This window comes from Scyliorhinus canicula, chromosome 1, assembly GCF_902713615.1.
Source record: "Scyliorhinus canicula chromosome 1, sScyCan1.1, whole genome shotgun sequence".
Classification (NCBI taxonomy): Eukaryota; Metazoa; Chordata; class Chondrichthyes; order Carcharhiniformes; family Scyliorhinidae; genus Scyliorhinus; species Scyliorhinus canicula.
Genome location: NC_052146.1, coordinates 222,487,422 through 222,513,692, shown reverse-complemented (window position 1 = coordinate 222,513,692; position 26,271 = coordinate 222,487,422). Strand labels below are relative to the sequence as shown.

The following is a 26,271-nucleotide window of genomic DNA, read 5'->3' as shown; positions in this document are numbered from 1 at the left end:
AAGTTGCAGTGTACCTCAGAAATGTTACATATTTTATGTGAGCCTTTTAATTTGAATATGTGATTTAGTTGAACTGCTGTTTAAGTGGATTGTTAGGAACTGTACATGACTGTGAGTCTTGTCATCTTCCAGGAAAAGCCCTCGATTGTTACAGTTTAGTGAGTCAAGCAGCTTAAAAGGTTCTGTGGGTTTATGTATCGGTTACTGGCAAGAAACTGTATATTTTACACTGTTCGCAAGTTGCATCTAGCTAAACTGTAAACCCATTTATGTACACATTTTGGATTTACTGTTTCATGAGTCATGTTCTAACTGATTTTGTTGATCTATTTTAAAGTTTGAGTATTGGATTCTTTTGGAGGAAGTGGGTATAAAAGGCATTATTTATATTGTTACATATTCTTAATTGAAGAAATGTCAAGTTATAATTCAGAAGCTTTTGTCATAAAATTAAAGATGTTTAATATTATCATGTAACTGAGTTAACTAGCATCCACCCATCTTGAAAAATCAAACCCATTCCCAAAGTACAGCACGCTGCACATTATTCTATACAGTACGGGGTACTCTGGCTGGCATATGAAATGCGCAGTGTTGCAGGGTATTAACTTATTTACTTTGCGTTTGTGGAAAGTTGGAAGGATAGACATCAGTTGTTATCTATGCTATGTGTGTGTGTGTGTGTGTTTTCTTAAACTTTCTGCCCTTTTTATTCTCTACAAAGTTGGTGACTGCCCTGGGTCCTAACAGTGTTCATATGCCTTACTCAGATTTTCTAATTCTTCATGAATTGAGTCTAACCGGGAGTGTCATCTAGGAGGGAAGGGAAGATGAGAATAGATAATTGAATTTCAGCAAATCCCAAACTGTCCTTTCCCAATGTTCACTGGTATACGTCACATAGGGTAGCAATCGTATTAGGCCAACCCAGCTGATTGTCATTTGTACCATCCCAGTGTATTTCAATCAACAACAAGAAGAAATTGAGCTGGGATCTATGTCACTGGATAGCTTAGCACTAGCACAACATGCATTTAATAATCTACGGTATCAATAATTTCATTTAAGGAGACTATTGCATAGATGTGATTGCACCATAAATCTATTTGAATGTGGTGTATATAACATCAATTTGGAATTGGAAAATTAATGTCCTGTATTTTAAATGGAATAATCCATGGTTTATACCAAACTAAACTGGAATGTACCTTGGTTTACAGCAGCATGCACTCAGAAAACCTTCGATGGTCAGGTTTCCATTGAATTACCTGTGCTGAACTGAAACAGCTTGGGAACAAATTAAATTTTAATAACATTAATAGATTAATCATTAATAACATGGATGAAGGTACACCCATGAAGTCATACAGGCCAGAATGTCCCCAGGAATCCTGGTCAATGCCAAGTTATCCGCCTTCAACGAGAAAAATAGGTTTAACATTGCAGTTGGCCTCAGTGCCGCACACTTCTCAGTATTTAGTGATGCCTGCTGGAACCTACATGTGTGTACATTTGATCAAATAATAATAAGATGATTGGGCTCTGCAATGATCAATCCACGGTGGAATAATCTGGGAGCACTAAATCCCAGTTGAATTGTCAACCAGTCAAGGAATCGGAGAATTGATGCTATCTTTGAAACTGAACCCCAGCAACTGTTTGCATCTTTAGATAAGAAGAGTTGGGGTGCGAATGATGGGGGAACAGTGTGTGACGAGAGAATCTATTTTAAGCGATAAAAACTAACTTAGGATCCTATCTACTTTCATGATTAATTTTGGTAATGGGTTGAAATGTTCAAGAATCCAATACTTCAACTTTGAAATGCTAGTCATTTTAAAAACAACACACATTACTGTATCGATTAAAAATGGGCAAAACTAAAAACCCGTCTTGCTTTAACAGGTTAAGTTTTCAGATTTCTTGAAGTAGATGGGTATTATTGGATGTTTCATGAATTTTAACTAAACACAGAACTGACACAGAATAAAAACAAAGGAGCTATTTCTTTCCTGATTTAGGCCACCGTATATTAGGTCGCCTGGTTTTCCCAGTCAGACTGGGCCTGGTGGACGTCCTGTGTTTCCACCACAACATCCCAACTATGGCAACACTCAGGCTCCCATGATGTACCAGCCTGACCAATACGGGTAGGTAGTTGTTGTGTGATTGAATCTGCTGTGGGACATGGCGTTTCCTGGCAGGACTTGTAACTTGACTACAGAAAAAGGATTGCTGTTTTGTGTTTTGTTTCTTGGTTCTGTTAAGCTTTGTTTTGTACTAACCAGAGCTATGAAAGAATGAAAACAACTGCATGCCTCACACCTGCATGGCTTCTGGCATGGCTGTTCCTCTTCCTGTCTAATGGGGAAGTTGTAAACTGCATTGCAGAGCTATTACATTATCAAAACCAGGAACTTTAGTGCATTACAAAATTGAAACGTCAACTCACAAAAGGCCATCTCAATGTCCAATTTTTAAGTCTGAACATTGAAAAACTGTAGAAAGTTAAATCTGACTCAAACAGGTCCAACCTTCTGATTCCTTCAGGCACTGGATTGAACAGGGGATTAACTGAACAGCTGTAGTTACAATGTGTTGAAAAAATGTCCAGCTTATTTGCATGGCAACAACTGTAAAAAAAATACTGACCTAAAGAATGAGGGGAGTGTTGGGGGAATGCCATTGTTTACCCCCTGTTCACAGATGGGTCTGTTGACCTCTCTATTAGAGACAGGATGCTCCCTGGTTTCAATCAGTATCACTTTGAGTTGACTGCAGAATAGTCTAGAGATGTGTTCCAGGCTTTTATCTTCCACTCTGGAAGGAATCTGGCGTCTGTTCAGCACTTCTCCAGGATCAGTGACTAAGCAAGAATGAACCACCTAGCACTGTCTTTAAATTCAAACAGAAAGTACTATGACCAACATGTTTTATTTTTGTTTCATTGAAGAATGTTTTTGTTTAAAGTAGTAAATGCTGAATAAGTAATTGGGGAAACTATTTGGAAGTAGTTACTCAACCCGTCAATCTGAGAGTTAAACCTGCAGAGTTGGTTGTTGACTCGGGGTGTCTGAGTAACAGCGCCATTTCTACTGCCAAATCAACCCTCTCCGTGCCACTGTCTCCCACAGTGAATCTTTTCTGCTACTTTGCCGGTGAAGTCATCGCATTCAATTATTTTCGAAAATTCCTTTTTAAAAGAAAGCTTAAGACATAGCATAAGCTTTGAATTTTTACCACTGGTACAAATGGCAAAACCTGCTCTTTAAGAAAGGTTGGTCCAGTACTTATATGAAATAAATGAATTTAGATGCTGTGGTGAATGTAATATATGTTGATATACGTTAATTCACACTGTTGTAAGCGCAGTAGCGCTGTCCTACCACTAGGGGGAGTAGCGCTGGGAGCACCTAGGAACTTGTACCGGGCTCCACCCTTGGTTCCGCCCACGACTCCTCCCCCTAGTGCAGCTGTATAAGTACCCGTGTCCAGAGTCAGCCTGGGTCACTACGAGTTCATCGACAGGTAACAGGCTGGCTCTGAAGTAAGTCGATTAAAGCCTAGATTCACATCGGAAACACTTGTCTGATGAATTGATGGTTCCATCAATTTAATCGACTTAAGAACAGTAAAGATCGATTATGGAATCGGCCCTCAAGCCTGGACGCCTGGAACTGAACCCGCAGGATGCGGAGGCTAAAGAAATCTTCTCCCACTGGATCCGGTGCTTCAAGGCCTACCTGGCCGAAGCGAGCACAGCCAAAACTACAGAGGATCAGAAGCTGAGTCTACTGCACGCGAGGGTGAGCCATAGAATCTCAACGCAACTAAACTCGGCCAGTTCATATACTGCGGCGCTAGCAGTTCTCGAAAAAATTTATGTACGGCCAATTAATGAAGTTTACGCTCGCCATGTGTTTACGACTCACCGTCAGCGGCCTACGGAATCACTCGCCGAATTCCTAAGAGAACTTAACAATTTGTCCAATGACTGTAATTACCAAGCGGTTACCGCGGCTGAACACAGGGAATTGGCGGTACGCAATGTTTTTGTAGCGGACCTCAGGTCTAACTATGTGCGCCAACGACTGCTGGAAAAGGGGGCCCAGGACTTAGAAACGACTGTGGAAGCTGCGACCACGATGGAGGACTCCTTCCACAGCCTTAACTCGTTCCCCGCGACCCCATCATGGGCCCCCGACCAGCGACTCCCCCAGACCTGTGCTACGCGGCCGCCCAGCCACAATGCTGCCCCAGCCAGCCACTATGCTGCCCCAGCCAGCCACTATGCTGCTCCAGCCTGCCATGTCTGCAGCCAGAACCCGCACCCGCGGCAGCACTGCCCGGCCCGCAACGCGACCTGCAGCAGCTGCGGGCGAAAAGGGCATTACGCAAGAGTGTGCCTCGCAAAAAGAGCCCCAGCTTCCAACTCCCCAGCGACTCGCAGTAACCGCTCCCCGCACTCTCAGCCTCGCGGGGCCCGAAACGCTGCGGCCTATGCCCCGACTCCGCCCCCTCCAGCCACGTGCGATTCATGGGGGCCGCCATCTTGGAAAACCTCCACCACGTGGCCGGCCACGTGCGCCTCATGGGGGCCGCCATCTTGGACGCCATCTCCCTCGCCGCCCGCCACATACGATCCACGGGCCCGATCGGCATATCCGCGCTCGGACAACTCAGCGGAGGAATTTGAACTAAACTATGAACTCAGAGGGCAGTCATCACGGGGCCACTCCAGCACAGCTGATCGAACCGCCGACTACCCACAACTCAGCGCGGTCACCCTGGACCAATCACGACCAAAGAATCTACGAAACTCGATGGCAGAGGTCCATATCAGCAGGTACAAAACGCCATGCCTCTTCGACTCTGGGAGCACAGAGAGCTTCATACATCCAGACCTGGTAAGACGCTGTTCGCTCCCCGTTTTCACCGCGCAGCAAACTATCGCGCTCGCTTCAGGCTCCCACTCGGTCCAGATCCAGGGGCGCACCGCCGTGACACTCACAATCCGAGGCGCTAGTTACACGAAGTTCAAGCTCTACGTTTTGCCCGAACTCTGCGCGCCACTTTTATTAGGCCTAGACTTCCAATGCAACCTCAAGAGCCTCACCCTCAGCTTCGGAGGGCCCCTGCCCCCACTCACGATCTGCAGCCTCGCTACGCTGCGAATTCCCCCCCCCCCTCTCTTTGCCAATCTCACTAAGGACTGTAAACCCGTAGCCATTCGTAGCAGGCAGTATAGCCTGCAGGATAGGGTATTTGTCAGAGCAGAGGTCCGAAGGCTACTCAGTGAGGGGGTTATAGAGTCCAGCAATAATCCCTGGAGAGCTCAGGTGGTGGTCATAGAGACCGGGAAAAAATTCCGTATGGTGGTCGACTACAGTCAGACCATAAATAGATTTACGCTCCTCGACGCGTATCCCCTCCCCAGGATTGCAGACATGGTAAACCAGATCGCCCAGTACCGGCTCTTTTCCACGGTGGATCTGAAGTCTGTATACCACCAACTCCCAATCCGCCCGGAGGACCGCCACTACACGGCATTCGAGGTCGATGGCCGCCTCTTCCATTTCCTCCGGGTCCCTTTCGGCGTCACTAATGGGGTCTCAGTGTTCCAACAAGCAATGGAGCGAATGGTGGACCAGTACGGGCTGCGGGCCACGTTTCCGTACTTGGACAATGTCACCATCTGCGGCTATGACCAGCAGGACCACGACGCCAACCTCCACCGGTTTCTCCAGACGGCACAGAAACTGAATCTCACGTACAACAAGGCGAAATGCGTTTTCCGCACATCCAGACTAGCCATCCTCGGCTATGTCGTGGAAAACGGAGTCCTAGGCCCAGACCCCTCTTAGAACTCCCTCCCCCTCATTGTCCCAAGGCCCTCAAACGGTGCTTGGGATTTTTTTCCTACTACGCCCAGTGGGTCCCTCAATATGCGGACAAAGCCCGCCCACTCTTTAGGACCACACTTTTCCCCCTGTCAGTCAAGGCACGCCAGGCCTTCGACGGCATCAAGGAGGACATCGCTAAAGCGGCCATGCGGGCAGTGGATGAATCCACCCCATTTCAGGTAGAGAGCGACGCCTCAGAGGTAGCTCTTGCAGCCACGTTAAATCAGGCAGGGAGACCAGTTGCATTTTTCTCCCGTACCCTCTCCGCTTCAGACACTCTTCAGTCGAGAAAGAAGCACAAGCCATTGTGGAGGCTATCCGTCACTGGAGGCACTACCTCGCAGGTAAGAGGTTCACCCTCATCACCGACCAAAGATCGGTTGCCTTCATGTTCGACAACTCGCAAAGGGGCAAAATATAAAACGATAAAATTCTGAGGTGGAGGATCGAACTCTCCACCTACAATTACGATATCAAATATCGACCCGGGAAGCTCAACGAGCCTCCGGATGCCCTATCCCGCGAGACATGCGCCAGCACGCAGATCGACCGATTAAAAAGCATCCACAATGACCTCTGCCACCCAGGGGTCACCCGGCTCGCCCACTACATTAGGGCCCGAAACCTGCCTTTCTCCAACGAGGAGGTAAAAGCGGTCACCAGGGACTGCCCGATCTGTGCGGAGTGCAAACCGCACTTCTATAGACCAGACAGGGCCCACCTGGTCAAGGCTTCTAGGCCCTTTGAACGCCTCACGATTGATTTCAAAGGGCCACTCCCCTCAACTAACAAGAACGTTTACTTCTTAAACGTCGTAGACGAGTTCTCCCGTTTTCCATTCGCTATCCCGTGCCCCGACATGACCTCCCACACAGTTATTAGGGCCCTGCATAGCATCTTCACCCTGTTTGGTTTCCCCAGCTGCGTACACAGCGACCAGGGTTTGTCCTTCATGAGTGACGAGCTGCGTCAGTACCTGCTCGAAAAGGGCATTGCCTCGAGCAGGACAACCAGCTACAACCCCAGGGGGAACGGGCAGGTGGAAAGGGAGAACGCAACGGTCTGGAAGACGGTCCTACTGACCCTCCGGTCTAGAAAGCCCCAAGTCTCCCAGTGGCAGGAAGTCCTCCCAGACGCACTCCACGCTATTAGGTCCCTTTTGTGTACGGCGACCAACCAGACCCCTCACGAGAGGCTCTTCATTTTTTCCAGGGGCACTACCACGGGGGTCTCACTTCCGGCATGGCTGAGGACGCCGGGCCCCGTACTCCTGAGGAAACACGTCGGGGCGCACAAAACCGACCCCCTTGTTGAGAAGGTGCGCCTGCTCCACTCCAACCCCCAGTCCGCATTCGTCGAGTTCCCTGACAGCCGCCAGGACACTGTATCCCTCCGGGATCTGGCACCCGCCGGATCCAGCGCCCCCCCTACCCCCACAGAAGGATCTCTCACCCTACACCCCATGCTGCCGCCCCCTTGCACTCCCGAGCCCACGAGCTCGCTCCACCAGTTCAGCGCCCCCGCGCCGGCCAGCCGCCAGCGCCCCCGGTCGAACCAGGGGAGTATGAAGCTCGGATACAACCCTCTCTGGAGTCTCCCATCGTGCCCCAGCACACCACACCCATCCAGCCACCTCAAGAGGCTGCAACCCCGGTGCTCCGCAGATCTCAGCGGACAATTCGACCGCCGGACAGACTGACTTCATAGACTAGACCACCACCCCCGCCGGACGTGATTTTTTGAAGGGGGTGAATGTAATATATGTTAATATACGTTAATTCACACTTGTTGTAAGCGCAGTAGCGCTGTCCTACCACTAGGGGGAGTAGCGCTGGGAGCACCTAGGAACCTGTACTGGGCTCCACCCTTGGTTCCTCCCACGACTCCTCCCCCTAGTGCAGCTGTATAAGTACCCGTGTCCAGAGTCAGCCTGGGTCACTACGAGTTCATCGACAGGTAACAGGCTGGCTCTGAAGTAAGTCGATTAAAGCCTAGATTCACATCGGAAACACGTGTCTGGTGAATTGATGGTTCCATCAGATGCATATTTGTAGCACTGGTAAATTGTTTCAACATGTGTGAATCTATTACACATGTTAACAAAAAACAGTCTGAATCCAAATTGTGCAATTTGTGGCAAAATCCTTAGATCTACACCAAGAGCCTCTTAATTATATGTGATGTATGTGTTAAAGAACCCTGCTCAAGTAAACAATACCTCATATATGACAGACGGACGCTTTGACGCAGAAAAAAATTAAAATTTTATTTGGTAAGCATCACAAAATTACCTTTCCAAGATTTTTCATGCCAAATATTGTAAAATCTAGATATATAAGTACATAAAAGTTACAGCATCAACACAAGCCACTGATCTCAACCGGTCCTTGCCAGTGTTTAAACTCAACACTTTTCATTACAGCTGAGTTTTACTTCATCTCACCTTACCACCATATCCTTCTGTTCCTTTCACCCTGATGTACTTATCTAGCTTCCCCTTAAATGCATTTATTCTATTCCCTTGAATCATTCCATTTGGTAACAAGTTCCACATTCTCATCATCCTCTGAGTAAAGAAATGTCTTCCGAATACCTTACTGGATTTATCAGTTAGTCTTAACTCCCCCTCCCCCAAATTGAAATATCTTTCTACAACCACCCAAATAAACCCCTTCACAATTTTTGAAGAACTCTGAACAGATCACCTCGCAATCTCTCTTCTCTAAAATAAATACCCCAGGTCATGTTTAGTCTTTCCTGATAATTATACACTTTCACTTCTATTATTATCTTTGTAAGTCTTTAGCACTTTCTTCAGTGCCTATACATCCTTTTTTTAATATGGAGTTCAGAACTGTAGGGTAGAAATGGGTGGTATATTGTGGTCTGCCTGTTTTATTCCGCTCTCCCCCACCCACCCTCAATATTCAGTTATATTGAAGTCAATAGGACTGAACTTTAAGCAAGGTTGATGAAATATCGCCTCCAGCATTACCACCCAGGATTAATTTCTACTCCCATATCTTTTCAGATATAGGGCATGCCCTAATGCTGCTGTTTATGACCTATAGTCCTGAGGTGAATCTTGGAGACTGATGCAATGCACAGATCTGTGGGGAAAATATTAGATTAGAAAGGGTAGAAAAACGCATATATTGTATTGTACCTGAGGCATACCTTAAAGATACACCAGAAACGCGCCCCAATTTAAATCATAAACTTCGGATGGTTCTGACCGTCATACAACAGGTTACTCCATCCCCCCGACTACCCACTGGACCCCCCACAACCCAACTAATCTCCCCACGCCACCCATGGGACTCTTTCTCCCCCCCCCCCCCCCCAACACTACCCAATATCCACATGGGACTTCCCCTACCTACCTACTCCCCCCCCCCCCCCCCCCCCCCGACCTGAATACCCCTCCCCTCCGACCCAAGGGAGTCTCCAGGCCTAGCCTAGATGGGGGCAGAAATCTTGACTGTAAGCAATTGATGCTGCTTCCAGTGTAAAATGGCTGCAGGATAGCTGGGTTTTTGGTGGGCTGGTTCCCTACCAACTTTACCCGGGGAATATGGTCACATGTAAAATGCAGTCTTGTGGTCTTTGACATCACTTTTTCTTTGTATGAATATTTTTATTTTGCAAAAATATACTTATTCATTAAATATCTGAAAGAACGTTACAAACATTTCAAAATGGCCATTACAAATGGTGCAAAGGTATTTAAGTTACCTACATATATAAGGTTGCACTCTTGAGGTGTTTCCATACAATTTGGATACATGTAATATTCACTATACATTCAATGTGAGTCACAGCCTGAGGGGGTTCTATACAGTTCCACTCCCTTCAATTCACTCTGGCTGAAAGGTCTTAGATTCCTTCTTTGTAGGAATATATTTGCTCTGAACCCTCTCACCCTTGGATTTTTCCCACTGCAATGATTTATATTCAAGTCGCTGTTTCCAGTCCACTTTTGCCAAATCACATTTCAACTTGGCAAAATTAGCCTTTCCCAAATTGGAAAGATTTCCTCTCAAAAACATGCAAAATGGGAGCATTTAGCCCTTTGAGCCTGCTTTGCCATTCATTATGATCATGGCTGATCATCCAACTTGATAGCCTGATTCCCCTTTCCACCCATATCCTTTGATCCCCTTCGCCTCAAAATACCATATCTAACTGCTTCTTGAAAACATACAAAGTTTTGGCCTCAACTACTTCCTGTGGTAACAAATTCCATAGGCTCACCACACTATGGCTGAAGGAATTGCTCCTTATCTCTGTCCTAAATGGTCTACCACGTACCATCAGACTGTGACCCCTGGTTTCTGGACACCCCCAACATCGGGAACATCTGTTTTGTCCCATTAGAAATTTATAGGTTTCTGAGATCGCCCCTCATTCTTCTGAACTCGAGCGAATGCGATCCTAACCGACTCGATTTCTCCTCATACGTCAGTCCCGCATCGCAAGAATCAATCTGGTAAACCTTCGCAGAACTCCCTCTGTAGCAGGAACATCCTTCCTCAGATAAGGAGACCAAAACTGCCCACAGTAGCCCAGGTGTGGCCTCGCCAACGCCCTGTACAATTACAGCAAGAAATCCCTGCTCCATCTACTCTAATCCCCTGGCTTTGAAAGCAGACCAAGCAGGCAAGCAGCACGGTTCGATTCCCGTAACAGCCTCCCCGAACAAGCGCCGGAATGTGGCGACTAGGGGTTTTTCACAGTAACTTCATTTGAAGCTACTCGTGACAATAAGCGATTTTCATTTCATTTCAATGTAGGCCAGTATACCATTTGCCTTCTTTATCGTCTGCTGTACCTGCATGCTTACCTTCAGTGACTGGTGTACAAGGATACCCAGAACTCATTGCATATTCCCCTCTCTTAATTTATGGCCATTCAGATAATACTGTGACTTCTCATTTTTGCTACGAAAATGGATAACCTCACACTTATCAAAATTAAACTGCACCTGCCATTCATTTGCCCACTCACTCAACCTTTCCAAATCACATTGGGCGGTGCAGTGGTTAGCACTGCTGCCTCATAACACTGAGGACCCGGGTTCGATCCCAGACCCGGGTCACTGCTGTGTGGAGTTAGCACATTCTCCCTGTGCTTGTGTGGGTCTCACTCCCACAACCCAGGCTAGGTGGATTAGCCACGCTAAATTGCCCCTTAATGAGAAAAAAATAACTGGGGACTCAATTTTAAAAAAACTTTTCCAAATCACACTAAAGGATCTCTGAATCCTCCATACAGCTCACCCTCTCAACCAACTTGGTGTCATCTGCAAATTTGGAGATATTACATCTTGTTTCCCCCATCTAAATCATTAATATAAATTATAAATAGCATGGGGTCCGAGCACTGATCCCTCCGGTACCCCACTAATCAGTGCTTGCTAATTTGGAAAAGGCCCATTAATTCCTACCTTTTGCTTCCTGTCTGCCAACCAGTTTTCTATCCATCTCAGTACACTACCCTAATCCCATGCGCTTTAATTTTACACGCTAACCTCTTTTGTGGGACTTTGTCAAAAGCCTTCTGAAAGTCCAAATAAACCACATCCACCTGCTCCCCCTCATCAACTCTATTAGTTACATTTTTGAAGAATTCCAGTGGATTTGTCAAGCCTGATTTTCCCATCATAAATCCATGCTGACTGTCCAATCCTGCCACTGTTTTCTAAGTGTTCTGCTATAAAATCTTTGATCATGGATTCTAGAATTTTCCCCACTGCAGACATCAGGCTTACTGGTCTATAATTCTCTGTTTTCTCTCTATCTCCTTTTTTTAAATAGTGGAGTTACATTAGCTACCCTCCAATCTGCAGGAACTGTTCCAGAGTCTATAGAATCCTGGAAGATGACCACTAATGCATTCATTATTTCTAAAGCCACTTTAAGCACTCTGGGATGCAGATTATAAGGCCCTGAAGATTTATCAGCCTTCAATCCATCAATTTCCCCAACACCATTTTTCTAGCAATATTGTTCTCCTTCACTTCCTCCCTCTCATTAAACCCTGCATTCCCCAACATTTCTTCTGGTATCTTATTTGTGTCCTCATTTGTGAAGACAGAACCAAAGTATGTATTTAGTTGCTCAGCCATTTCTTTGTCCCCTATTATACATTCCTCTGTTTCTGACTGTAAGGGAGTAACATTTGTCTTCACCAATCTTTTTCTCTTCATGTTCCTGTACAAACTTTTACAGTCAGTTTTTATGTTCCCTGCAAGCTTACTTTCTTATTCTATTTTCCCCTTCTTAATCAATCCCTTGGTCCATCTTTGCTGAATTTTAAACAGCTCCCAATCCTCAGACATATTGTTTTTCCTGGCCAATTTGTATGCTTCTTAATTGGATCAAATACTGTCTCCAATTTCCCTTGTAAGCCATGGATTGGCTACCTTTCCTGTTTTACTTTTGCGCCAAACAAGAAGAAAGAATTGTTGTCGTTCCCCCATGCGCCTCTTGAATGTTTGAAATTGCCTATCCACCATTATTCCTTTAAGTAATGTTTTTTACTCCAACATAGTCAACTCACACCTCATATCATTGTAGTTTCCTTTACTAAGATTCAGGACCCTAGTCTGAAAATCAACTACCTCACTCTCCATCTTGATGAAAAATTCTATCATTATGATGGCTCATCGCCAAGGGGTCTTGCACAACTAGATTGTCAATGATTCCATTCTCTTTGCACAAAATCCAGTGTAGGATGGCCTGTTCTCTAGTTAGTTCCTCAGCGTATTGGTCCAACAAACTATCCCGTATTCATTCCAGGAATTCCTACTCTATGGCATTGTGGCTAATTTGATTTGCCTAATCTACTTGCAGATTAAAATCACCCATAATTACAGATGTTCCTTTATCGCATTTGTCTTATTTCCTGTTTAATGCCATTCTCAACATAATCACTACAGTTTGAGAGTCTATATACAACGCCCACTAATGTTTTTTTGCCCCTTGGTGTTTCTCAGCTCTACCCACACAGATTCCACCTTGTCGGAGCTAATATCCTTCCTTACTATTGCATTAATTCGCTCTTTAACCAGCACTGCATCTCCACCGCCGTTTCCTTTTTTGTCTGTCCTTCCTAAATGCTGAATACCCTTGGACATTCAGCTCTCATCCCTGGTCACCGTGCAACCATGTCTCCGTAATCCCAATTATGTCATGCCTGTGTACAACTATTTGTGTGATTAGTTCATCTGTTTTATTGCGAATGCTCCGCGCGTTAAGCATAAAGCCTTTAAGTTTGTCTTTTTAACATTACATGTCCCGCTTCCTATATATTTCAATGTGGCCCTGTTTCAATCTTACCCTTGGTTTCTCTGCCTATCACTTTTCTTATTCACCTTTCTGTCTTTTATTTTTGTCCTTGTTTCCTCCTCCTCTGGCTCCTTGCCGAGGTTCCCATCCCCCTGCCTTTTTAGTTTAAATACTCCCCCGAGGACATCAGTCCCGGTCTGCCCAGATGTAACCCGTCCAGATTGTACTGGTCCCACCTTCCCCAGAACTGGTCCCAATGCCCCATGAATCTGAAACTCTCCCCTTCACACCATCTCTTCAGCCACGTATTCCAATATATCCTACTTTTTCTACTCTGATTAGCATGTGGACTGGTAGTAATCCTGAGATCACTACTTTTGAGGTCCAATTTCTCAACTGTCTTCCTAAGTCCCTATATTTTTTTTAACTTATGTCTTCGGCACCGAAGCGTACCATAACCACTGGCTTTTCACCCTTGCCCACCAGAATGTCCTGTAACCGCTCCGAGACAGCCTTGGCCCTAGCACCAGGAAGGCAACATACCATCCTAGAGTCTCGTTTGCGCCCACAGAAATGCCTATCTATTCCCCTTGCAATTGAATGCCTTAACTATTGCATTCCCACACTTTTTACTCCTCCCCTCTGCAGCAGAACCAGCAAGGTAGCATTGTGGATAGCACAATTGCTTCACAGCTCCAGGGTCCCAGTTTCGATTCCGGCTTGGGTCACTGTCTGTGCAGAGTCTGCACATCTTCCCAGTGTGTGCGTGGGTTTCCTCCGGGTGCTCCGGTTTCTTCCCACAGTCCAAAGATGTGCAGGTTAGGTGGATTGGCCATGATAAATTGCCCTTAGTGTCCAAAATTGCCCCTAATGTTGGGTTGGGTTGTGGGGATAGGGTGGAGGTGTTGACCTCTGGTGGGGTGCTCTTTCCAGGAGCCGGTGCAGACTCCATGGGCCGAGTGGCCTCCTTCTGCACTGTAAATTCTATGATAAGAACCAACTATTGCGCAACAAATTTGGTTGTTGCTGCTTTCCCCTGAGCGTTAATTCCTGTCAACAGTATCCAAAGCAATCTATGTGTTTTGCAGGGGACTGGCCACATGAGGTTCCTGCACTGCCTGCCTAGCTCTCTTGTTCTGCCTGGTGGTCACCCATTCCCTTCGTGCCTGTGGGGTCTGAGCCTGTGCTGTGACCACCTCTCTAAACATGCTGTCCACAACACTCTCCGCCTCGCGGATGCTCCACAGTGTCCCCAGCCGCTGCTCCACCTCCAAAACACAGGCTTCCAGGAGCTGTAGCTGGAAACACTTCCTGCACACATGCTGGTCTCAGGCACTGGAAATGTTCCCGGCTCCCCACAGGGAGCAAGAGGAACAATCCAAGGCTTTGAATTCTCCTGCCATGACTTACCCCTTTCAAGTAAACTTTTGGAAGATGCTTGATATTAAATTATATCAAATTCTCTATGGCCCTTCTTTTCTTGTCCTTGTTACTACCAATTATAGCCCTTACAGATTAAAAATCACAACAAGTATTTTCAAACAATAAGTGATAAAAGTAGTAAAGACTTACATGACCTTACCCACTACTTACCAATCAACTCCTTCCCTTGTAGCCTCATCTGCTGCAGCAGGGCAAGACCACTAACTGAACATTTCAAAAATTATGAAGCAAGGAGAAAATGCAAAAAACACCTCTTCCCACTCTGCAGTGCATTCTCACTCTGCTTCAAATTCCCGCGTTTCAAACACACTCTGGCTGTCACTCACTCTGGATGTGGGGTTCCCACTGCTTGTGTGCAAAGCTCACTCTTATGCCTTTCTTAGTTTATTTCCATAACTACTCTACATCTAACTGAATAATGATCACTAACATTAACATGATCTCCCACAGATAACTCCCACAGTGCAGAAGGAGGCCATTTGGCCCGTCGAGTCTGCACCGACCCCCGGAACAAGCACCCTACCCAAGCCCACCCCTCCACCCCATCCCCATAACCCAGCAACCCCACCTAACACTAAGGGCAATTTTGGACACTAAGGGCAATTTATCATGGCCAATCCACCTAACCTGCACATCTTTGGACTGTGGGACGAAACCGGAACACCCAGAGGAAACCCACGCAGACACGGGGTGAATGTGCAAACTCCGCACAGACAGTGACCCAAGCCGGAATCGAACCTGGGACCCTGGAGCTGTAAAGCAATTGTGCTATCCACCTGTGCTACCATGTTGCCCTCTTGTTATTCTCTTGTTTTTGCTTTTTGACACTAGCTGTTCGTCATCCTGCTCTTCATACCATCTCTAGATATATATTTTGTCTCTTACTTTTCCCTTTACTCTTCCCTCTGGCCTTTCAGAAAATACCCCTTTTGTCATTTATTCTCTGCTGTTTGCTTTTTTTTTCCCACTTTCTTACCCGGACTCTCAGTTGCTTAAAACCTATTCATTTTTAACTTTTTACCAATTCTAATTAAAGGTCATTGACATTAACATTGTTTCCATCTCTACCGATGCTCCCTGTTCTGCTGAGTAATTTCACCATTTTCTGTTTTTATTTCAGATTTCTGGCATCCATAATATTTTGCATTTATACTGTCCCTTCTCTTTTTGGGTTTGCTGTGTATGTATTGGCTACAAAAGTTCTCGTGAATGCATTCAAGAACTCTGTGCCCTTTATTGCCCTGAATTTACCATGTCATTGTTAGAGTAGTTAAAATCCCCTATTGTTACTATCATATTGTTTCTGCACTTCTTAGCAATCTGCCTACATATTTGCTCTTTTATCTACCTCTGACTGGGAGTTTATAATAAACACCAGGCAGCATGGTTGTTCCTTTTCTGTTCCTTGGGTCAATTCAAATGGGCTCCTTCTATAATATCTCCTTCTATAATATAGGGGCTGTTTAGCTCACAGGGCTAATCGCTGGCTTTGAAAGCAGACCAAGGCAAGCCAGCAGCACGGTTCAATTCCCGTAACAGCCTCCCCGAACAGGCGCCGGAATGTGTCTTTTCACAGTAACTTCATTTGAAGCCTACTCGTGACAATAAGCGATTTTCATTTTCATGTCATTCCTCCTAATAGCTGTGATTACCTTTTTAACACAGTGTGAGCTCCCCGCCCCACCACCCCTTTATTAGCCTTCTTTCCGTTGGAAAATCTTGTAACCAGGGATATTGAGCTGCCATTCCTGCCCTCCTTTAAGCTATGGAATAAGTAATACCTGTGTTATCATACTTCCAATTGTCTGTCTGTGCCCTCAGCTCAACTTGGCAAAGCAAATTCTAGAAATCTGAAAAGGGAACAGAAATTGCTGAAAATAATATCAAGGTGACACTTGGAAAAGAAAAATGGGTTAATATTTAGGATGATCCCATCAACAGAACAAGCTCCAACCACAATCTCCCTTTTTCAGATTCTGATTAATCTGCATATTTCTATAGTTTCCGTTATTTATATATTAAATCTCACCTGAAATCCATGTTTTGAATGCAGTTGTCACTGATTAGTTACTGAAATATTCACAGGGCATGAAGAGAAGCAGTTGTGTTTAACCAGTTTGAATTTAGGGGTTGGATAAATTCATTTACTGAGCTGGAGCACGGTAGCAGAGTGGTTAGCATTGTTGCTTCACACCAGTGTCCCAGATTCGATTCCTGGCTTGGGTCACTGTCTGTGCGGAGTTTGCACGTTCTCCCCTTGTGTGCGTGGCTTTTCTCCGGGTGCTCCGGTTTCTCACCACAAGTCCCGAAAGACGTGCTGTTAGGTGAATTGGACATTCTGAATTCTCCGTCTGTGTACCTGAACAGACGCCAGAATGTAGTGACTAGGGGCTTTTCACAGTAACTTAATTACAGTGTTAATGTAAGCCTACTTGTGACAATAAAGATTATTATTATTACCAGTCATTCAAACTGCTTCTAATTAAACCATGTAAAGTGGAATGAGGGCATAAATATAAAAAATCTATAATATTATATCCTCCTCCTATAATCCCGGAACTAACATCCTATTGGCTCATTATCACATTGTCCTGTGTGCAATCTTGCTGTACATAAATTGGCTGCCATACTTCCTAAACTACAAAAATGCCTGCAATTCAAAGTACTTTATCGGCTGTAAAACATTTTGGAGTGTCTTGAGATTGTGAAAGATGCTGTATAAATATGAGTCTTTATTTTTATTAAGGAAGTAATTAACACTTGAAACTGACTTCTGTATTGAGTGGTAGAGACAAGAGCCATGACATTATTTGAGAAACATTTGGGTGCTGAAATGTGAGATTTGTAGGTTTGGTTTGAGTAGCTGAATAGTATTTTCAAACACTAGTCTTCTTCAGCAATATCTGCAGGAATAAGGAAAAGTCAAAATAACAACAGGGAAATATTGGGGATAGGATCTGGCTTTAGGGGCTGGTTTAGCTCACTGGGCTAAATCGCTGGCTTTTAAAGCAGACCAAGCAGGCCAGCAGCACGGTTCGATTCCTGTACCAGCCTCCCCGGATAGGCGCCGGAATGTGGCGACTAGGGGTTTTTCACAGTAACTTCATTGAAGCCTACTCGTGACAATAAGCGATTTTCATTCATTTTAACACAGATTTCCAGCATCTGCAGGTTTTTGGAATGTTGAAGGCTGGAGAAGACCACTTATTGGCCAGTCTTAAAAAATAATAAAATATGATTCTATGTTGTAGATCATATATCTCTTTTCTCTTTCACATGAAAAATATATCTAGCTTCCTCTTAAGCTTGCTCACACTCTCAGCTCCTACTCCATGTGAAATGTGACCCAAACATTCATCAAACTGAATTAATTAAATCTAAGCTGTTTACTTCTCCTTCTCTGAGTTTGAATCCATATTTTGATCACAATTTATTATTTTGTCAAACTGTTTATTAAGGTTCTGTTTATCTATAACCCGTAGAATCTTGGAAAGCTTTGTGGTTCTCACCCCCACCCCCACCCCAATCTCAACATTTTCAGGTTACTGAGTCTCTCCTCTTAGCTCTCAATGCTAACATTTTATTTCAGCCCAGTTGCCCTTCTCTGTAGCTACTCTGGTCAGGATGTCTCCACCAATGTTCTCCTTAAAAGTTAGTTACCATTATTTTTTTTGCGCAGCCGCATGCATGCATTATTGATCATAAAACAAGGCCGACATGGTATATCCATAGAATCCCTACAGTGCAAAAGATGGCCATTAGGCCCATCAAGTCTGAACAACCCTCTGAAAGAGCACCCAAACTAGCACTCCCTGCCCTATTCCTGTAACCGCACCTAACCTACACATCTTTGAACTGAAGGTAGAAACCAGAGCACCCATGGGAAACCCGTGTGGACATGGGGACAACATGCAAACTCCACACAGACAGTCACCCAAGGCTGGAATCAAACCCGAGTCCCTGGCGCTGTGATGCAGGAGGACTAACCACTGTGCCGCCCTATCTTTCGGGCTGACCAGCAGGTACATTGGCATTTACCCTAGAGCAGTGACCAAAATTGCACATGGCATTCTAGATTGGACTGAACCAGTGCCACAGAGAAAAGCTCACTACAACCTCTATGTTCCAACTCTCTGGCTAAAAATCCCATAGTCTTGAACTTGAAACCCTGTACGGTACTGAAAGGCTGCTGCTTCACATCTCCATAGCATTTGAAGGACTAACAACCTCACTCAAATGTGAAGATCTTTTATTCGCATTAAGGAGAACAGATGTCTAGGTTTACATTGCACAGTCTACATTTGAATGATGTAGCAAAAAATGAGGGTAGTTCCTGATAGCATATGCACAACCTTGAATTATTTATAGCCAAGTGCAGCAATTTAGTAATCTTTCTGGTTGTAAAAAACACCGCCTCTTCAAGTTTTATCACCTGAGTTTCAATTTTCCATTACTGTTGCTACCTACTCCACTTTGTACTGATGATTGTTTTCCCTATTGGCAATTGAAGGACAGGGATTTTTATTTTATGAAACAATGTATTTTGAATGAGCCTTCCCGGAGATATAACCTTTTTTCATATAGTCTACTGGTTTGCAGCGAAATAACGCTTGTATAGATTAATCTGCTTCTTTCTATAGCTGTGTTACAGAGAAATGCACTCCTACATTTGTTCTAAACAAAACGTTCCCACAGTTTTCATTTTGTTACTGTGACTAAACCTTGTTAAACTGTGGTTTAGCAACACGGGAAGGAGAATGTTCTTTCTGTAACAACAGTTGTCGTCTATTGAGCTCTGAAGTATTAATTTCTCTTTAATGAAGTTTGAAGTATCTGATCCAGATCCACAGCTGGGCAGATATTTCATTCATATATGACAATACATAGTCTGGATTTATTCTAAACCAGTAACTCCCCACAAGTTTGACATGACAAAAGTTCATTAGTATAACCTTGATCCATGATTTCTTTGTGCCTTGGAACATATCACCGACTGATCTGTTACTGTTTTTGGCATATTAAGGAAGGATGTGAAAATTAATTCCTGTGATAGAATCACAATTAGTTTAGCAATAGTGTCGAGATTTATTTTACTGCTTTCATGAGCTAATTTCCTCCAGCTAATTCTGCCATAGAAAAAAAGCAGAGAGCAAAATCCCTCTCCCCGACTAATGTTAAATATACTCTTAACATATTTGGAATAATCAAAAAATTTACTGCACTTTTTTAAACTTGAAATTTGCTGGCAAGAACATTAGCAGGTTTATCTCCCTACTCTAGGAGAATTGAACTTTTAAAAATGATTTTGACTTTCGATGTTTACATATTGAAATTATTTTAATAGATAATTATAAATCTTGCAGCTGAAGGAATACTACTCCTTACAGAATTGATAGTTATGTTGCCCCGTGATGGATGGTAGAACCCAAACCATTCTGACCAGGACATGGTGTGGTGTCATCCACAGCATCCCAATGCATGATCTTTTAAATGGTAACATGGGCTTAGGCCATGATAGTGATTTTCTATTGCACAGAATCTCACACAGTGGTTGTGAAGTTCTTGTACAACATGTGTTTATGTTAATTTCACATTATTTTGTTAGTTTTATTAAAATGCTCGGAAAATGTTCCTTTCACAATTTGAAAAAATGCTGAAAAAATGGAGTGGTGGGATTGCAATAGGTAAAAAAAAATGCTGTGCAGATTTTATTAACCAAATTGTCATCCTTCTGTGCTATAAAATTTATAATTATACTTTGTTTTACTAATTCCATTCTGATTATACTTTGTTCCAGTATAAATGTAGTTTTAAATAACTGAAATGGATAAGGGTTTGGGGCATGTTTATCAGATTTCAAAGCCCATATTCAACGCCAGGGGATTATAGTCATGCCTCACCCTTTGCTCACTGAACATCAACATGAGCACTACCAGATAAGACTCTACTTGGTTCTTCCTCTCCTAACTCAAGAATATGGATACATATTTCAGAACCTCCTTGCTGAGATAAGCCAATGTAGCCCAAATGAATATCAAACGTGGGATTTCCCTACTCTGTAAGACTCGAATGAAATTAAGCAAATTGTCATAGAGAGTGACAAGGTATTAGAGGTGTTGGCAGGCTTAAACATGGGACAAATCTCCAGGTCCTAATGAATTGTGTCCCAGGATGCTGTGGGAAGCGAGAGAGGAGATTGCAGGGACTCTGACCCAAATGTTTTAGTTCCTCTTTGGCCTCTGGGAGGTTCCAGAGGACTGGAGAAAAGGTAATATGATCCCACTATTTGAGAAAGGTTGAGAGATAAGCCAGAGAACTACAGGCCAGTGAGTCTCACATCAGTGGTGTAGAAACAATTGGAGAAAATTCTGAAGGAGGGAACCTATCTCCACTTGGAGAGGCAAGGTTTGATCAGGAATAGTCAGCAAAGCTTTGTCAGAGGGAGGTTGCCTAACAAATTTGATTGAATTCTTTTGAGCATGTGACCAGGTGTGTAGATGGAGGTAGTGCAGTTGATGTAGTTTATATGGATTTCAGCAAAACCTATGACAAGGTCCTACATGAGAGACTTATAAAGAAGGCAAATGCACACGGCTCACAGGGTAACTTGATGAAGTGAATTCAAAATTATCTCAGCTGTACGCGACAGAGGGGGATGACAGACGGCTGCTTTAATGACTGGAGGCCAGTGTCCAGTGGCGTACCACAGAAATCTGTGCTGGGTCCCCTATTGTTTGTCATTTATATAAACGAGATAGATGACTATGTGGAGGGCAGGATCAGTAAGTTTGAGGATGATATAAAGATTGGCTGGATGGTTAACAGAGAGGTTGAGTGTCTTGGGTTACAGGAAGATATATATAGATGGGATGGTCAAATGGGCAGAAAAATAGCAGATGGAATTTAACCCTCAAAGGTGTGAGGTAATATGCTTTGGAAGGAGTAATGTGACAAGGAAGTATTTAATGAATGGCATATGGGAAGTTTCGAGGACAAAGGGACTTGGCGCATTTGTCCATAGATTTCTGAAGGCAGAGGCAGGTTTATAGGCTGGTGAAAAGGGCATATGCAGCACTTGCCTTTATCAATTGAGGCATAGATTACAAAAGCAGGGAGTTATGTTGGAGTTGTATAGAACTTTGGTGAGGCCACAGCTGGAATACTGTGTGTAATTCTGGTCGCCGCATTATAGGAAGGATGTGATTGCACTGGAGGGGGTGCAGAGGCGATTCACCAGGATGTTGCCTGGGATGAAACATTTAAGTTATGAAGAGAGGTTGGATAGGCTTGGGTTGTTTTTTCTGGAGCAGAGAAGACTGAGGGGCGACTGATCGAGGTGTACAAGATTATGAGGGGCATGGACAGAGTGGATAGGGAGCTGCTCTTCCCCTTAGTTGAAAGGTCAGTTACGAGGGGACACAAGTTCAAGGTGAGGGGCAGGAGGTTGAGGGAGGATTTGAGGAAAAGTTTTTTTTACCCAGATAGTGACTGCCTGGAAGTACTGCCTAGGAGGGTGGTAGAGGCTGTTTTCCTCACATTCTTTAAAATGTACCAGGATGAGCACTTGGCACATCATAGCATTCAAGGCCAACTGCTGGCAAATGGGATTAGGTAGGCAGGTCAGGTGTTTCTCATGTGTCGGTGCAGATTCGATGAGCCGAAGGGTCTCTTCTCCACTATTATTCTGTGATTCTGTGACTGGGCCATTGGACAAGCAACAAATCTCTTACAATTGGCATTAATTGCAATTCTTTTTGTTTCTTTACATTTCTGCAAAACAGTTGCAAATATATTTAACTGAATAATATAATTAGAGATAATATGCAATAAGCTTCCTGAAACAACATACTAAATAAAGCTGTGTACATTTAGTTAATTATAAAAATTTGCTCTGAAAATACAGGGCTAGACATTAAGCACTGAGATTTCAAAACCTGTTTTTACACAGGTGGATTTATGAAAACGAGGCATAGAACGTCTTGAGATGATTTCTTACTCTTCCATATCCCCTTCTCCCCTTTTTTGTTCAGTTATCTCCAGAGGCTGCAGATTCCAAAACTTTAGACTGGTAAAGTACTCTTGGGGCAAGGAATTTTTCAGAAACCGGAAGCAAGACAGTAGTGCCTTTTGGGTCAGCTTTTCACAGAGTCAGGACAGCTCTGGTCCACTTAAAAATGGTTGGTGAGACCTGATCCCAGGAGTCCCAGCACTGGCACTTTTAACCAGCATGGATAAGGAGAAGGGAAGCATACGCCCTGAACGCTCCCAACCTAGACAGCTCCATTACCATGCTAGGTATCTCCTAGCACCTCCATAATTGTCTTCGATTTGGGGCCGCTTCTCCATGACTTACGATTCACAACTCCTCAGATAGGCCATAGCTGAATTCGAAAAACTTTTGAAAGGCATGTTCAAAAGCCACTTCACATGGTCGCACATGCCCCAGTGCCAACAACATTCCAACTCATGTTCTCAGCCATTTCCCATAGTCCCTCATACTCTCCATGCTAACCTAATGCCTCTTCCACGTCTATGTACATAACCAATGAGCCATATAACAATGGTAAGTGTGGAACTACTGAAAAAGAAAGACCCATCCAAAATCTGCTGTTCCTACAATCCTTCTTAAAGTGTCCATCAGACAGACCATTTAAGTATCAGTAGTAGAGGCTTCAGGCACTTCACACCCCTTAATGCTGTCCAAGTAAACATTGAGACATTGACAAAAGAGATTATAGAAAGAAAAGCTTATTGTAACCACTAAAAATGTGAATCGAGCAAAGTCAACAATTCACTTCACTTGTCAAAACAGAATCCCCCCTGAGCTAATGTTTTTATTGACCTGGGCTCTCAACAAAGCATGAATAATAAGAATAGTGCCATCTGGGTTTTCACCTGTATTGGGGGGCACGAGTTGGCATGGAGAGAGTATGTGGGTCATGAAAAGTTGGTGAGGGCAAGATGGCCTAACTGCTTTTATTGCAACCAGGACACGGTCCTAGAGCACTGAAGCATGACTTCTAGCCAGACTGCCTCAGCACTCCTCTGGTTGCTCATGATCTGTTTCCGGAGTCAATGGCCCAAAAATCCTCCCTGGAGCAAAAATGACACTATTCGGCACCCTTTAAATTAAGGCAAGCCTGCTGAGTGGGAACATTTCGCAACTTGAGCTATCAGCTGATATACCTTGTGTCACATGGTCTGACATCAGCAGTGGGAGTTAATGAGGAAAAAATCTGTACACTAGATTATGTTTTACATTATTGTCTTTGAGGGCAATCTTCTGTAGTTTATTTTAACTCTGAAGTTGATTGCGGGTCGTAGATTAACTGCAATGGATGAAAGTGCTGTATTAAAGCAGCCTTGCTATATACCAAGGCTCGAGAGTGCCAACAATGCATTATTTGTCCTCTTATTTTCTCTGAACCCTGGTAGTGGGGAAGTAATGAAGGGCTGAAAGTTGCTGGAAGCTTTAAATTAAATCAATAAAATGTCAAAGCAAAAAGTTATTTACCAACAGCATTTTATATTTGCCTCTATATCTGGGTCTTCACTGAATGAGTTACATTTAGAGAGTTTTTTTATAGCACTTTGAGTTTAATGTAAACAAAAATTGTCTGTTAAAACCCATTCCAATTAAATTTGAGACTTTGTAGGGGCAGCACGGTGGCACAGTGGTTAGCATTGCTTGCCTCACGGTGCCGAGGTCCCGGGTTCAATCCCGGCTCTGGGTCACTGTCCATGTGGAGTTTGCACATTCTCCCCGTGTTTGCATGGGTTTTCGCAGCCCACAACCCAAAAGATGTGCAGAGTAGGTGGATAGCCACGCTAAATTGCCCCCTTAATCAGAAAAAATGAATTGGGTACACAAATGTTTTTTTTTAAATTTGAGACTGGTTATTACTGTATTGTCATACAGTCTGTATTGTTTATGACACGAAAATTAATCATTTGTACTGACTTACATTTATCTTCGACACTACTTTCATCTCTGTAAGCTTTGAGCTGTACTTTATATTCCTCTATGGGACCTGTACCACTAAGGCTATTCGTGATGGGCCAGCTTCTCAACCTGGCCCCTCGTCTGATCCCCAGTTTAAATCGTCACTGGTCGACTCCCCCCCTCAAAGGGGAAGCAGACTAAGGTTTCCTGGGACTATGGCACTTCACTTACTTTACTCCTTGTATCTTCAGTGGGTTTCTCTGGACAACTTTGTGTTATTTCTTGAAATGGACTTGTTGAGAGTGTTACATTTGTCCCCTGAAAAGTATAAACAAGTGTTAGTAGTTTTTGTCCCACTATCCAGTACCAAAACAGCCAGCATTAAAGTCACAAATGGTATCCTGTGTGACTGCAACAAAGGTAAACTATCCCTTCTTGCCCTGTTCAACTTTTCTGCAGCTCTTAATACAGCTGACTACTCCATATCTTCCAATGCCTATCTGCTATCATCTAGTTGTGTGGGATTGCACTTTTCTGGCTCTATTCTCATCATCTATCTAGTTGTAGCCAGAAAGTCACCTGCTGTGGCTCCTCTTCCCACCCCACCACCACCAGTTTACTCAGTTTAGATTCATTCACAGAGTGAAACATTATGAGTATATACTTCATATCTTAACCCCACCCCAGTGCCAGTTGGGTCTTTATATGTGTCCAAGTAACAACCAAATCAATTCCCTCCACCTGCATATAGTTAACCACAATTGATGTACAACTAAAATACTCCCTCATTTTATTCATCTGCCTTGGCAAGATCATCAGTGAAAACATAATGTATGGTTCCACATGTACACTGACGGTACCCAATTCTACCTCACCACCACTCTCAACCCCCATACCACAAGTTATCAGATCGCTTGTCCAACATCCAGTACTGGATCCTCTCCTCGGCACAACATCGAGGGCCAAAGGGCCTGTTCTATGCTGTACTGTTCTATGTAGATGAGCAGAAATTTTGTCCAACTAAATATCAGAAAGACTGAAGCTATTGTCTTCAACTTCACAGTTCCCTAACCATCTGTAAGAAATTGGGCTCTTGAATAAACAGACATTTTCTGCAGAGTATAAAATCTTTATAGGATTTGTTGACTCTGGAACGAGGATTTATAACTACTTCGACCTCTAAGCTGGTAGAATGGTGCCTAGTATGCCCCCTTATCTATGCAAGTGCTATGGTCCAGGGCTTAGAAACTCCAAAGTGTATTATGGAATTCACCTGACCTACAACCTTTATGTTGAATTTGGCAAGGAATAGCACAAAAGCCTTCATTGTAGGTGTGATACCAGACCCCAGAAAAAGGATAGATGAACAGTGCTCAGGCACAGGGGCTGGACCCTGGTGAGGTGGCAGTGCTTGTCAGCAGCTGCCTTCTTCGGATGGACGAGGAGGACGGCAAGATCGGAGGAAGCATTCCCTTATACTGCAACTAGAGAGTAGAATGCTGTTTTCACAGCTACTGAAATCAAGACACATATTGTCCCAATTGTCTAATTGCCCTCTGGGATCAGTAAACCACTGTCAACTCTCTTACCTCTAATGTCTAATTAGTTAATACATCCTATCTACACTGTTGCTTCTCAATAAACTAACTTAAAATTACTTATAAATTGCTGATTGCATATCTTGGGTATCTGT

The 26,271-nt window shown here is 44.0% G+C and overlaps 1 protein-coding gene across 1 annotated transcript in view; it reads left to right on the top strand.

Moving 5' to 3' along the window:
- The window catches only part of arid1b (AT rich interactive domain 1B (SWI1-like)), a 633,019-nt gene that overhangs the window by 490,371 nt on the left and 116,377 nt on the right, over positions 1-26,271 (top strand). The window contains exon 10 of the mRNA XM_038808360.1: positions 2,022-2,150. Coding sequence (XP_038664288.1) covers positions 2,022-2,150 — 129 coding nt within the window. The remainder of the gene's footprint in view (positions 1-2,021; positions 2,151-26,271) is intronic.